This window comes from Choloepus didactylus, chromosome 2 (assembly GCF_015220235.1).
Source record: "Choloepus didactylus isolate mChoDid1 chromosome 2, mChoDid1.pri, whole genome shotgun sequence".
Taxonomy (NCBI): domain Eukaryota; kingdom Metazoa; phylum Chordata; class Mammalia; order Pilosa; family Megalonychidae; genus Choloepus; species Choloepus didactylus.
Window position 1 is genome coordinate 41,093,406 of NC_051308.1, and position 14,385 is coordinate 41,107,790.

Sequence of the window (14,385 nt, forward strand, 5' to 3'; positions counted from 1 at the left end):
AAAAAGCCATTTTTTTTCCCCTACATTTTGTCCCTTCTGGCTTCTCACTGATCCTTTATCTTTTTGCATTTCAATAACCCCCAGCAGGGGTGGAACTGAAGTGGTTGGAGAGTAATTATCAGACACTAGCCCAAAGCATATCTTTAAATGCTCTATTCTGACACTGACAAAACTTCCAGGCTGGGGGAAGACTTTTAAAAGAGACTCTTTTTCTTTTTTTTTTTCCTTTTTTCTTTTTCTTGATTTCTTTTCTATTTTTTTTTTTTTAAATCTAAAAGTAATATATGTGGTTATTTTCTATCGGAAAGCCCAGGTTGAGGGACTAGGCTGGGCTTGGGGGAGACAGAGTACCCACAGTGTCTTTGAATTCCGTATTCACTACTGAAGGCCTCCACCCCCGTCTTTAATTGGCAACTCAGGCTGACCAAGGAATCTACCTGGAGAGGCCCCAAAGAGGAGAGGAGAGAAGGGAATAGTGCCCCTGAGAGACAACTGGAGTTCTGAGGATTGGGAGAGTGGAGGGAGGTCCAGCTCAACTGGCAGTCCTCCTGGGAACTCAGACCCCAGGGGCTGGAATTCAGATTCCGCCTTCAGTCAGCCACGCCCCCGACAGGATCAGAGTCACCAGGAGAACTAAAGTGTCCACACCTCCTTACACTGGTGGGGGAGCTGCGGGCTGGCCAGCGCCACCTGCTGGACAGGAGAGGAAAAGCACCAATTCTAAAGGCCTCATAGGAGGGTCTCATTCTCAGGAAAACTCCATACCCTCCCAATGAGACCTGGGCCTCACTAGACTGGGAAAATCTGACTAGGGTCGACCATATCTGAGGAGACCCACTCACAAAAAGGTTACATAGAGGCACAGCAAGAAATAGAAAAAACAAGAGGGGAAAAATTCTGATCAACTAAGTAGAACCTAAGTTAGAGGTCTAGAATAAGTTGAACTGAATAACAGAGCCCAGAGAACAAAGCCAACCAACAAGAAAACCACTAGGTAAAAGACAGAAAACAAGCTCCAAAATAAACTAATCAAGAAAATCAGATGCCTTGACAACTTAAGATAACAAGCCATACCAGGAAACACAAAAACATGGACCAGCCAAAGGAACAAACTAATAGCTCAGCTGAGACACAGGAGTGGAGGCAACTAATGCTAAATAAATTTGATGAAATGAAGGAAGATATAGCAAAAGAGCTGAAGGATATAAAGAAGACACTGGCTGACCATAAAGAAGAATTCATAAACTTTAAAAAACAAATGGCAGAACTCATGGGAATGAAGGCCGCAATGGAGGAGATGAAAAACACAATGGAGGGACACAACAGTAGATTTGAACAGGCAGAAGAAAGGATCAGTGAACTGGAAGACAGGTCATTTGAATTCATACACACAGAAGAACAGATGGTGAAAAAAATGGAAAAATATGAGCAGGGTCTTAGGTAGCTGAGTGACAACATGAAACACACAAATATACGTGTTATGGGTATCCCAGAAGGAGAAGAGAGGGGAAAAGGGGCAGAAAGAGTAACAGAAGACATATTCACTGAAAATTTCCCAACTCTCATAAAAGACAGAAAATTAGAGATTCAAGAAGTACAACGTACCCCAAATAGAATAGATCCCAATAGACCTACTCCAAGACACTTACTGGTCAGATTGTCCAATGTCAAAGACAAAGAGAGGATTCTGAAAGCACCAAGAGAAAAGCAATCCATCACATACAAGGGAAAGTCAATAAGACTATGTACAGATTTCTCTGCAGAAACCATGGAGGCAAGAAGACAGTGGCATGATATATTTAAGATACTAAAAGAGAAAAACTGCCAACCAAGAATTCTATATCCAGCAAAACTTTACTTCAAAAACGAGGGAGAGATTAAAACATTTTCAGACAAACAGACACTGAGAGAGTTTGTGAATAAGAGACCGGCACTACAAGAAATACTAAAGGGAGTGCTACAGGCTGATAGGAAAAGACAGGAGAGAGAAAGTTGGAGAAGAGTGTAGAAATGAAGATTATCAGGAAAGGCAAAAGGAGAGGAAAAAATAAGATATGACATATAAATTCCAAAAAACAAAATGGTAGTAGAAAGTACTGCCCTTACAGTAATAACACTAAATGTAAATGGATTAAACTCCCCAATAAAAAGACACAGACTGGCAGAATGGATTAAAAAACAGGACCCATCTATATGCTGTCTACAAGAAACTCACTTTAGACACAAGGACAAACATAGACTGAAAGTGAAAGGTTGGAAAAAGATATTTCATGCAAACAACAACCAGAAAAAAGCGGGAGTAGCTATATTAATATCAGACAAGTTAGGCTTCAAAAGTGAAACAATTAAAAGAGACAAAGAAGGACATTATATATTAATAAAAGGGTCAATTCATCAAGAAAACATAACAGTCATAAATATTTATGCACCAAGCCAGAATGCCCCAAAATTCATGAGGCAAACACTGCGATCATGGAAAGGAGAAATAGATACCTCCACAATAATAGTTGGAGACTTCAATACACCACTCTCATCAATGGATAGAACATCTAGACAGAGGATCACTAAAGAAACAGAGATGTTGAATTGTACGATAAATGAACTAGACTTGACAGACATTTATAGAACACTACATCCAACAACAGCAGGATACACTTTTTTCTCAAGTGCTCATGGAACATTCTCTAGGATAGACCACATGTTGGGTTACAAAGCAAGTCTCAACAAATTTAAAAATATTGATATTATACAAAACACTTTCTCAGACCACAATGGAATGAAGTTGGAAATAAAATCTATCCTTTCTCTTGGATTTTCCATCTTACTCAACACTAGTTTTCAATCTCTCCCAGTCTCTACTCTGTGAATCTCTTTTTGTATTGAATGCATTTCCACCATGGTGTCCTAGTTCTGGCTTTTACGGTAGCTAGATCAGTGGGTTTCACCTCTGCCTGCATTACAGAATCAACAGTGAAGTTGTCAGACCACATACCAAACCAATTAATTCAAACTCTCTGGAGGTGGAAATCAGATAGGTTGCCAGATATAGTACAGGACAACCCGTTAAATATGAATTTCAGATAAACAACAAGCAGTTTTTTGGTATAAATATGCCACAAATATTGCATTTTTATTTGCTAAATCTGGCAACTTTACACTCACGCATCTGTGATATTTTAACCCCAGAAATGTGTATACAGGATCACCAAGTAAAAAATTGAGTTTAAAAAGTTGAGTTTTAAAAGTTTGAAAGTTATCACTCTAAATCAGAAGTCAACAAACATCTTCTGTAAAGGGACAGATAGTAAATATCTTAAGTTTCTGTGACAACTACTCAACTCTTGTCTTTGTAATGTGAAGGCAGCCAGGGGGAATATGTCAATGAATGAGTGTAGCTATGTTTCAATAAAACTTTATGAAAACTGGCAGTGGACTGTATTTGGTCCACAGGCTATAGTTTGCCAAATCCTGCTCTGGACTATCATATCACTTTGGATATTGTTACTCAACATATTCATTGTATTTTTCAGCTTTATGTCACCTGAACCCTTGACACCCCCCCCCCCCCCGCTGACTAAAATCATGCTTGAGAATATAACCCAGAAACATAGTTCTGACAAATTTCCTCAAGGATTACCAGTAATAAATTCTCTGGGTAGTATTTCTACATCCTACACATAACAAGATCATTTATTTCTATTAATAACTAACATTTATTGAGTACTTACTTTATGTCTTATACCATGCTGAGGGACTTATGTACATTATATGTTTAATTCTCATGACAATACAATTATTATCTCCATATAGTTCAGGAAATTGAGACACCCTTACAGAAGTGAAATACTTTGCTCAAGACCTTACAACATTAAGTAGAGAAATCAGGATTCAACTACAGGTCTGCCTAATCAAAAGACCATGTTCTTAACCACTATTCCACAATAATTCCACATATTTTTAAATGCCCTACTAACCAAAATTGTACCTTGGGTATTTCCCTGACCTACTGGTCTAGCAACTGTAGCAGAAAAGAGGATGGGTTTATTTCTCATTCTTATCTACCTATACTGGACCAGAATCTCAAAAGCTAATGATGGCAAAGGATTTTAAAGATCCAATTCAATCTGTTCATTCTAAAGAAGAGAAAATTAAGACTCTCAACTGGAAAGTTCTTCATTAATGGTCTCTATCTCTATATTTTAATTAATAGATGAAATATTTCTAAGTCTCCACTTTTCCTCTTTAATTGAAGTATTGTTTTTTGAAAGATTCCACATTGCATGGGACATACCTGATTGTTGGTTCAAAGAAATTGTGGAGGAATAACAAGTGAATTAACTGTTTATATAATACTATTTTGTCACTTTAGATATGTACTATATATGTTTACTTTTATTAACATATGATACTCTTAAATATAAATTTATAAATATGTGACTGCATATATATTTCCAAGAACACACATCTCTGAACTAAGATTATAACTGAAAAATGAATTAGCAGTCTGTACCTATTTTGACAATTCTCTATATTTTTCTTCTCAATCTTACATCTTTCAGAGGCTTATTAAATTATATCATTTTAAAGGTAACAATTGTATGATCAAGAAAAATATACATTAAAAATTTTTAATGTAGAAGGGGAAAATCACATCTACATTACTCTTTCACTTAAATAAATACATTAACCAAATAATAAACTAAGATGAATGGATTAGTGATCTTGAAAGCATTGATTACTTGATAACTGATAACCCTTAAAGAGTCTCAGTGATAAAATTAGAATTTTTTTTTAAAAATAAATTAATGCCTCTAAGTGTTCAGTGAAACGAGTTCTCTGATACACTGCTGGTAATGATGCAAATTATTCCATTTCTGGAAAAAGGTTTGTAAAAGTTCATTTACTAAAAAAAATAAAATAATTGACTTTAAGGCCTCACAGTAAATATTTTAGAGGAATTTTTCCTGAATAAAAAAATAGAAACAGGAAAAATACATATGCATAGTGATAAACTGAAGATGAAAACTAAAATCATCTACAAAAGGGAAATTTTTAAAGAATATTCTATCTCCATTAAAACACAGTTTTCTAAGATCATTCATGAAAAACTTTTAATGGGAAAATCATCAAAATAGTGCTAGGTGTAAAAAAGCAAACTTTACAATTATATGTTTAGTTTGATCCCACATTTGTAAAAATTAATTTATTAATTAATAAGAAAACATTAAAGACAATAAAGATAGTATGACATTCTTAACAGGGGTCACCATTTTTGGTAATACTTGTGATTTGATCAAGCTTTCACCTTTAGTTAGCAAAGTGAAAAAGGTTTGCAAAACTTTGTTCCTTTAGGAAAAGTTTTTATTAACCCTGCTTATATGAAATTGCCACCAATAGTCATAAAATTTTGACATTTGGGCTGGACTGATTGAACCACCCTGGAAAGGCATACCTGAAAGAGACCAGATTGTGAGTAAGAGTTATAAAAATCACTACAAACATAAGTTAATGGAAAAAACTAATATTATTGTAGGATAAAAGGTTAGGTCTAAAATTATGAAAACACTACAACTATATTACATTTAATTTACCACTAGACTAAGAAAGCATCATCACCAACTTCAAAATGACAAGTGGACTAGACTATTATTGTTTGAGTTTGTAAACACTATCAGCCTAGTGTCTAACTACCTTAGCATAATGCCTTCAATGCTTACTTACTAAAATAACAAATAATAATCTTGAAAAATGTTAAAACAGGAAGAAAATAGGATGTACTAAGATTGCAGTGAGATGTAAAATGAACTAAGAGGGAAAAATACCCAGTCAATAGAGAAGTGCTTTATGTTTGAAAATTAATATATTTCAGATCTTCTAATTTTGAATTACATATAGAAAGAAGTTCCCATTTGCTCTGAGGGTCTGATACATTTGGAATTAAAACTTGGGTGATTTCTGCACTACTCATAAAACAAAAGAAAAATAATTTTACAGTAATTTTGAAACATATTTTCCAATACAATAAAAATATTAGTCTTATTTTTATACTATTCATAAGATCCTTTAGCATATTTGGAAAATGTTAAATTTTGTAGTTATCGGTAGTTCTTGATCAATGATATTTGACTTCTAACATGGAAAAGGACTACTGAAATACAGCAGACCTACAGAGTGTACAACTTGCTCAATATTTAACACAAAATAACTTTGCTAAGTAAGTTGAAGTTTCTAGTATTTAGTTTTAAAACCAATAAGCACATTTTTATAAATTTTATTTGTATATTAGCAGCGACAAAATGTAGCTGGCATTACCATCCTTAAATACATCTTATTTCACTGTTTTATTTGATGCTTCTTATCAGAGATGGGGATCTGAAAAGTAATATTCCACAATATGAATCCTATTTATAGTTTAAAAAAAATTTACCTTTCAGGGTATTTGAAAAGCCTCTAAGTTCCAGGATACGTAATGGCAAATTGTACTGAACTGTAAGGGTTATTTTTTCCTTTATTTTAGGAATTATTAAAACCAGTTAAACAAGAGAAGCAAAATATTACAACTCCATGGCCAAAAGGATAAGTTGAGAGTGGGAAGGCTTTTGAGGGAATGTGGGATTTTGTTTTTAATGCTTCTGACCTAGAATAATTACGTCTAAAACAAAGGAAACAGTCCATAAAGAACTGTTTTTACGTACAATTTCAACTTCATTTTGTATTGATTCAAACACTTGTCTTCTTCATACTTTACCTCTTTGTTTCTCTAAAATATAAACAATAGCTGAGCATAAATACTGCGACATTTCTTTTCCTAAAGGAGAACCAAGATACTAATCATCTAATATGTTTGGGATAGAGATGTAATTTAAAGCAGGTTTCTTAACCTCAGTACCACTGACATTTTGGGCTGGATAATTCTTTGTTGTGGAGGGCTATTCTGTGCATTGCATGAATTGAGCAGCATCCCTGGCATCTACCCACTAGATGCCGCCAGTAGCCTCTAAGCCTTATCACCCCATCAATTATGACAACCAAAACTGTTTTCAGACATTGCCAAATGTTCCAAGGGATGAAATTATCTGTGACTGAGAATCAATGATTTAAAAGTTCCCCTCATTAAAAGAAAACAAAAGTTTCTTTTGTTCAAGAACTATGAGTCATGAGATATTAAAGTAAAAATGATAATTTGATCTAGAACAGTGGCTCCCATCATACCATATACAGGAACTCCTTTTTAAGGCCTAAGGCCATGCAATCTGAAACAGTAGCCTCAACCACATATGGCTAGTGAACACTTAAAATGTAGCTAGTGCAGCTAAGGTACTGAATTTTTCATTTAATTTAATTTAAATTTAATTAGCATCCGAATTGAGATGTGCTGTACATGTAAAGCACATATCAGATTGTGAACTTTAGTATGAATAAAAGAATGTAAAATTTCTCCTTAATAATTTTGAATGACAATGTTTGGATATACTAGGTTAGATAAAATATATCATTTTATTTCTTATTTCATTTCAGTTCTTTCTTTTTTTAAATGTGGCTCCCAAAAAGCTTAAATTACATATTTGGCATATATTATATTTCTGTTGGTCAGCATGGTCTGAAATGTTTGATGATCTGCCCAAATACCTACTGAGTATAAAAATATATAACAAAAAGTTACTATGAATTCAGTGAAACAATTAAATAAGTTTATATTTTATCCACAATACCACCCACAAATAATGCCTAGTACTTATGGAGATTCTTGGAGCATCTGAAATAATCTGATCCAAAGTTTGAAACACTGGTTTGGAACTTATACAATTGATAATGACATAAGCTAAAAAAATATAAATTTCTATAATCGTGTTTCTAATGGTTTTCCATCATCATATTTATATTTAACCTGAAATACATTTAGCTTTCCCATGCCCAAAGAAATACCACTATCCTTCTCCCTCCCAGCATCTCTGACCCTGAAAAGCAACAGCAAATAAGTTCTCTTGACATTTTCAAAGACATTCAATTTACAGTACAAAAATAACCCATTAGTTATCAGGTCTTCTTTTATCTGCACTACTAAACTAGAAAACTCTTCCAAAATTATATTAATACAATAACTTTGAATCTTAAATCTTACATTACATTTTTTTCCTACCTCTTTCCATTCTACCAAGGGTGGTAAGTAATATTCTTTTTAGTGCATTAAAAATGTCCTTGAAGTTCTGGTTCTATGTCTCCTTAATATTAAGTTAGAAAAACAAAACAAAGCATTTTGCATAAGCATACAGTTGTCTTAATAAGAACAAATCAAGAAAAGATAATGAGAAATCAGATTTGGTTGCATAGCTCAGTACATTATTTTGCTTACACAGAAAACATTTGCAAAACCCTATATAAATCATGTATTCTGAATCAACTATATGGATGCGAATTTAATCATATTTTTCACTTCATAACTACACCAATCTTTTTATTGTGAATTTTGTTAATATTATAAACACACCTACAGGTTATATAATCTAAATATTTATTAAATCATCAATTCTATATTCCTATTCTGGATTATTATTATTATTATTATTTCCAAAAAATGCTTCTACGTGTAGCAAGTATGCCATAAAACTATTTTCCAGAGATTATGAACTCTGGCTTAATTAAATTATTAGAAATATGCTCCTTAGAGCTATCAAGTCTCTTTTGGGAGAGAATAAGAAGAGAGTTTGAAAGTGATCTGTAGGGGTCAGAGGACATAGAGCTCTGTAGTCTCTGTTTGTGATACCATTTAAGTTAAGAGTTTCAAAGAATTCACATTCTTTCCTTACTTGGCAGAAATTGGGCCCAGAAAACTGTAAGGAAGTATACCTTTTGGAAAAAAAGTACTCTAATTTAAAATATTTTAAATACAGAATTAAACATAAAGAACAAGAGAGAATTTACAAACACACAAAAAGCAGCATAGAAATTATATAACATTTAAGTTTAAATAATAATTTCTAAAAAAAAAAGTCAAAACTAAAGATATATTAACATTTAGCTGGCACATCCATTTATATCTATTTTATGCCACAGAATTACACTGAACATTGAGATAGATAACTGCATACCTGGAAGGAGCTGTTGGGTAAATAATTTTTATGTGTTGGAATGCTAAATCTTGATGTGAAACCTGCTTGATCCACCTTCTTAATCCTTGTCCAGAATCACCTAGTGAATCACAAATTCTAAATTAAGATAAACATTTTACCAATTTGGCAAATTCAAAAGCAGTCTATATTTCATGTCACAGAGAGGCTGAATCAAGGGATTAAAAAAAAACTTCATATATAAAAATAACTGTGCAGAAATTGATTATCAATATGAATTACGTGATTAGACATCAATACCTAGCAATAATTTTTATTATTTCACTCCTGGTGTCACCATTGATCACTTTGAAGACCTTGTTTAAGCATGGGTTTCAATTTCCTCATTTGTTAAAGAATGTAATAGAAACAAACAAATGAAGTAAAATTACTACATGGGTTTTTCTTACCAAAAAATTTCTTATTGCATCTGACTTAGAACACTGTCATTTATCTTACTCTTAAAAATAAATTCCTAAAGTGATTATTAAACTTTTGAAGTTGGTACAACCTAAAACAATTTGCTTGGTTAAAACAATAACAATCTTTTAGAGGGCATATTCAACATATTTTTATTTTTAACTTGAAGAAATTAGAACTTTACTTTGATAACATTTTTACATGGCCTAAAATAATGACCATATACTATAAGGCTGCCAGGAAACTAATCACAACTCATGCAATTATTAATGTATGTATATTTGCATAAACAAGGAAGGAAATCAAAGGTCCATCTTATGTAGTCCTAAGTGGAAATTTTAAAGGTAGCAACTTTAAATTTTTAATCAATCATTAAAATATCAATTCAAGAAATATTTATTGAATACCTATTATGTACCCAGGCACTGTGCTTACCGCCAAAGGCAAAGATTGGGGGGGAGAGTGGGGGCTGGGACTAGGCAGAGTTCCGACCCTCAAGGTATGTGTAGTTTATTCTGACAAACAGACGTTAGTCAAATAATCTTCTAAGTGTGAAAGACAAATGTAACCAATGCAAAGATGAGATACTTGGAGCTGCAAGGGTTTTGATATGTAGAACTGATCTACTTAAGGAATTCAGGGATAACAGAACATAAAGCTCTGCAAGGCAAGGTTCTTTTTATCTTTAACTGTTTATCCACTGAAGTATTTGTTCACCTAGTGCCTAAAACAGTTCTAACACAAACTGGGCGTCAACAAGATTAATTGAAGGATGGATAACAAAGGTTTGAGCTACAATCTACAGGATGGTAAAACCGAAGTGCTAACGGAAAGAGCATCTCAGGCAGAGGAAACAGCAAGTGCTAGGAATCTTAACAGAAGGGAGGCAGGATAGCATCTTCTAAAAACTGAAAAACAAAACACTATGAATGTGATTGACACCTCTGAATTGTATATTTGAATGTAGCCAAAAGGGGAAATTTTTGATTGTATATATGTTACTTGAATAAAAAAAAAATTTTAAACATAGGACTGTATAACACAAACAGTGAGCCTTAATGTACACCATGGAGTATAGTTAATAGTACAATTATAATAATATTCTCTCATCAATTATAACAAAGGAAAAAAAAAAGGAAAAAAAACCTGAAAAGCAGAGAATGAGAAGAGCAACGAGTGCAAGATGAGGCTGGAGGGAGAGATCTGCAGGGACCTGACAAATCCTAAGATCAAGGAAAAGCAACTGAGGTACTCTGGGCAGAAAGGTGGCATGATTTAAAAGGATCACTCTGGGAGTGTGTGAAGACAGAACTGAAGGGCGACAAAAGTTGATGTGGGAAGAAGAGTTAGAAAGCTACTGTTCAACAGATGCTAGGGTGATAGCACTGGAGTAGACAGATAGAGATAATAGAGATATTAAGGAGATAAAATTGACAGAAATTGGCAATAGATTAGTTATGAGGATTCAGAGGTAAGAGAATGGTTTCAGTGATGACTGCTAAGTTTTAAGTCAGAGCAAATGGATGAATAACAATACCATATACTGAGATAGAAAACACCTAACAATAGATTCGTACAAGATGAACATAAAGTGCTTCTTTATGATGTATACAAGGTCCTATACCAGCAATTGAGCAAATTATGACTAGCCAGATGGCAAAATCTAGCCTGAGGCCTTAAAGGCCTTAAACTACACATAAGTTTTACATTTTTAAAGAGAAAGAAAAAAATGAAGAACAAAAGAAAGAAAGAGAATGATAGAAGGGAGGGCAGAAGGGAAGGATAAAAGGGAGGGAAAGAAAGAAAAAGAAGGGTTAAAGAAAAATATGAAAAAGAGACAGTCTGTGGCCTGCAAAGGCTAAGATGCTTACTATTTGGCCCTTTACAGAAAAATTTTGCAAAGTCCTGCCCTCCACTACCTGGACCCTAATACCCTCTTGTATTTCCTCTCCCAGTCCTCTCTCCCTGCTCTCACTCCAGGCACACTAGTCTTACTGCTGTTCCTTGAACATTTCAGGGAACCTAATCATGACCTTTGTCCTGGCTATTCCCCGTCTGGAAGTCTAACCCAATAGCCACATGATTGCTCATCTAAGTCTAGCTGTTTAAGCCATCAACTGTCCAGTGAGGCCTTCCTGAACACCTTACTTAAAACTGCAACCCCAATTCTCCCCACTTCCCTTACCTTGTTTTCCTTTTTCCCATAGCACTTAACTACCTCCTACTATATAATCTATATAATTTATTTCCCTCCTCTACAATGTCAGCTCCATGAGAGCAGAGATTTTTGTTTGATTTGTTCATACTGTATTCCTAGAGAATAGAACTGTATCTTGTACATAGTGGTCATTTAATATCTATTTCTTGAATGGATTAATGAATGGCTATCAGGCATTTGGATAAACATGAGCTCAAAGGAGAGATCCAAACTGGAGATACACATTTATGTCACCTGTCTATTGGTAAAAATAGAATCTATCAACTTAGGGGGGGGGGGGCAGAGAAAAGAGTATGGTGGGAAGAGAAGAGGGCCTAGGACCAAATTTCAAGGAATTCCATCATTAATGGCCAGGTAGAGGAGGATGAGTTTGCAAAAGTGATGAGAAGAAACAATTAAAGGTAAGAAAAGAAACAGGACAGTATTTCAAGTAGCATGTTGAATGTTGCTGACAGGTCAAATAAGAGGAAGACTGAAAAACATCCATTACATTTAGCCACACAGGTTACTGGTGACTTGAACAACAGCCAACTCTGTCAACCGGCTAAGACTATACCCAGGAGTACGTAAGACAGTGGGGAGAAAACCATAAACAAGACATGCATGGTTTGGGTCTTCATGATTACAAACATCAAATTAGGTAATTACAAGCATAATGAATTGTAAGTACACTAATAAAAGGAGAACCACAGAGTCCTAAGGAAGCATCTAACAGAGTGAAATAATCTAATCTGAGCAGTTAAACAAAGCTAATTAAACAATAATTCATTTTTATCTTCCTAAAAGAAGGTATTTCTTTGGTATTTTAATGGTAGGAAAGGCTCAAATTAATTTGGCTATAACTTACATTCCCACATGCTCTTCTATGGCTGCTATATCCTTGATGAGAACATCGACCTTTAAGACTGTTTTAAAAACAAAATCTCTCTCTAAAGGCACTTTTTCAAACTTGGAAAGTAAAATCATGCTACAAAATAACATCCATTCATTCACAAAGACCACTTTTTAAAAAGCCCAGTATTTAATTCCAGGATACGGTAAAACTGTTATAATTGTTTTTTTCCCCTATATTCTGATTAACTAAAAGCAAAACATCTCCTATTAACATAAACACATATAAAAGTCAAATGTAAGCCCTTTTAGGACACCCACTGCATCTCATTCCTTCAACAAACATTTCCTGAGAACTTAACCGGGGCCAAACACTAGGGATGCAACGATTAAAAGAAGGGTCCCTACCCTTGAGGAGCTCACAATCCAGTGGGGAAGATAAATATAAGTAATCACAGGAGAATATAAGAAACGCCACACGGAACACGTTGTGCAAGTTGGTAAAGGCAGGCAGTGGAAGAATAGCTGCTCCTGAAACAAAGCTGAATTTGGGCTATATTTTAAAGGCTTAATGATTGAGGGGGAAGAGGGAAGAGGGCGAGGGAAAGAAAGGAAGAGGAGAAAGGCACTTCAGTCCTGACCCGGCCTCACAGAGACACTCAATAAATATTATTTAACTGTGGATCTCAATTACACACATTAGAATGGGAGACTGGAGAAAGAATGCAATGGCAAATAATCCAATGCGGCTGAAAACTCAAACCACTAGTAGCTGACCTTGATGAGTACTGAATAATTTATTTTGCTTCTAGAAGGAGACTTACCTTACTAATTTGCTCTGATTAAATGTGGGGGAAGAGGAATGGAGGGGTTTGCACTGGAGAATAGAGCCGAGAGTGGCTGGAGACATGGGCCGAAAGCGAGGATGTTGGAGCAGTGACAGGAAGATACAAAGAAGAAGGCACGAGGGGAAAACTGGGACAGGTCACGAAACACGTGTGTCCACAGTAAGAGGACAGCCACTGTCTCTGAAGTCACCGGGCTCCATTTGGGCCCAGCGCCTCTTCCATTGGGGAAAAACAGGGGGAACCCATGGGAGGACCATTCCCAAGCTGCAGAAAACCGGGACGTAAAACTGTAATCCACCTGAGCCATGCAGAAAGATCAGAGAGGCGCTGTGCCTTCCAGCCGGCGCCACAATACACCGCGGTAGGAGAACCGAACCCGACGCAGCCGCCATTCCAGCTGCCACCACCAATACACGGGCCCCGCGCCTTCACCCATCCCGCGGGCCCGCGCACGCAGGCACTCAGGCGCCGCGCGGGGACACGCCTAGGAGCGCGCATGCGCAGCCGGCACTGCCCCGGCGGGGGAAACCCTCTATGCGTTGGAGTCAAGTCCTAGGTAGTTCTCGCAGTATATCAAGGTTTTGGTTTTGGTAAGAATGATACTATTCAGGTGTCGGCCTTGAAACCCTTCAGTAATGGATATATATATATATGCTGAAGATTTACTGTAAGATTTTTACCTGCAATACTGAAACTCAATTAACTTTTTACTTGGAGTAATATTGGTGCCATATTTTTGTTTAAAATTTAACAGATAAAAACATATTTTACCTTCCGATTTGGGACTTGTACAGGATATTCGCAGCTTTTTACATACAGGGTAAGAGAGCCATAGCATAATAATTCCTTTTTGTGTAGTTTTAAAAAATAATTAACAAAGCAAAGTTAATTTAACTCGGATAATAAACCCGTTTGGTACAATTGTCAGCATTTTGGCATTGATTTAAAAGTGGCAGAACTG

General features: G+C 35.4%; 1 protein-coding gene across 1 annotated transcript in view; it reads right to left on the minus strand.

The window, feature by feature from the left end:
• The window catches only part of LYPLAL1 (lysophospholipase like 1), a 46,658-nt gene extending 32,842 nt beyond the window's left edge, over positions 1-13,816 (minus strand). The window contains exons 1-2 of the mRNA XM_037823680.1: positions 13,723-13,816; positions 9,090-9,189 (exon numbers count right to left, since the gene is read on the minus strand). Of these exons, the coding sequence (XP_037679608.1) occupies positions 9,090-9,189; positions 13,723-13,816 (194 nt within the window). The remainder of the gene's footprint in view (positions 1-9,089; positions 9,190-13,722) is intronic.
• Between the last annotated feature and the right edge of the window lie 569 nt (positions 13,817-14,385).